This window comes from Fukomys damarensis, unplaced genomic scaffold, assembly GCF_012274545.1.
Source record: "Fukomys damarensis isolate Sample0158 unplaced genomic scaffold, DMR_v1.0_HiC HiC_scaffold_28553, whole genome shotgun sequence".
NCBI classification, from domain to species: Eukaryota; Metazoa; Chordata; class Mammalia; order Rodentia; family Bathyergidae; genus Fukomys; species Fukomys damarensis.
This window is the reverse complement of record NW_022929465.1, coordinates 1-780: the sequence shown is the minus strand read 5'-3', so window position 1 is coordinate 780 and position 780 is coordinate 1. Positions and strand designations below refer to the sequence as shown.

General features: G+C 62.2%; 1 protein-coding gene across 1 annotated transcript in view; it reads left to right on the top strand.

Moving 5' to 3' along the window:
* The window catches only part of LOC104870666 (ATP-dependent RNA helicase DHX8-like), a gene marked incomplete at its 3' end in the record, with an annotated part of 2631 nt that extends 1854 nt beyond the window's left edge, over positions 1-777 (top strand). Inside the window, 1 exon segment of the mRNA XM_033760637.1 lies at positions 4-777. Coding sequence (XP_033616528.1) covers positions 4-777 — 774 coding nt within the window.
* Between the last annotated feature and the right edge of the window lie 3 nt (positions 778-780).

Below are 780 nucleotides of genomic sequence, written 5' to 3'. Positions count from 1 at the left end.
GAGGCCCATGAGTGGACCATCCACACCGACGTGCTGTTCGGGCTGCTGAAGGAGACCGTGCAGAAGCGGCGGGACATGAAGCTGATCGTCACCTCGGCCACACTGGACGCGGTGAAATTCTCCCAGTAGTTCTGCGAGGCCCCCATCTTCACCGTGCCGGGCCGCGCGTACCCCGTGGAGATCCTGTACGCCAAGGAGCCCGAGACCAACTACCTGGATGCCAGCCTGATCACTGCCATGCAGATCCACCTCAGCGAGCTGCCAGGTGACATCCTGGTCTTCCTGACTGGGCAGGAGGAGATCGACATGGCCTGCAAGATCCTGTACAAGAGGATGAAGTCCCTGGGCCCCGACGTCCCCGAGCTGATCATCCTGCTCATGTACTCTGCCCTGCCCAGCGCCATGCAGACCCGGATCTTCAACCCGGCCCCACCAGGCAGCAGGAAGGTCGTGATGGCCACCAACATCACGGAGACCTCGCTGACCATCGACGGAATCTACTACGTGGTGGACCCGGGGTTTGTGAAGCAGAGGGTCTACGACTCCAAGATGGGCGTGGACCAGCTGGTGGTGACGCTCATCTCACAGGCCCAGGTGAAGCAGTGCACTGGCAGGGCTGGCTGCATGGGCCCCAGGAGGTGCTACCGGCTGTACACGGAGCGCTCCTACCGCGACAAGATGCTCTCCAACAATGTGCCCGAGATCCAGAGGACCAAGCTGGCCAGCACCGTGCTGTCCCTCAGGGCCATGGGCGTCAACGACCTGCTGTCCTTCGACTTC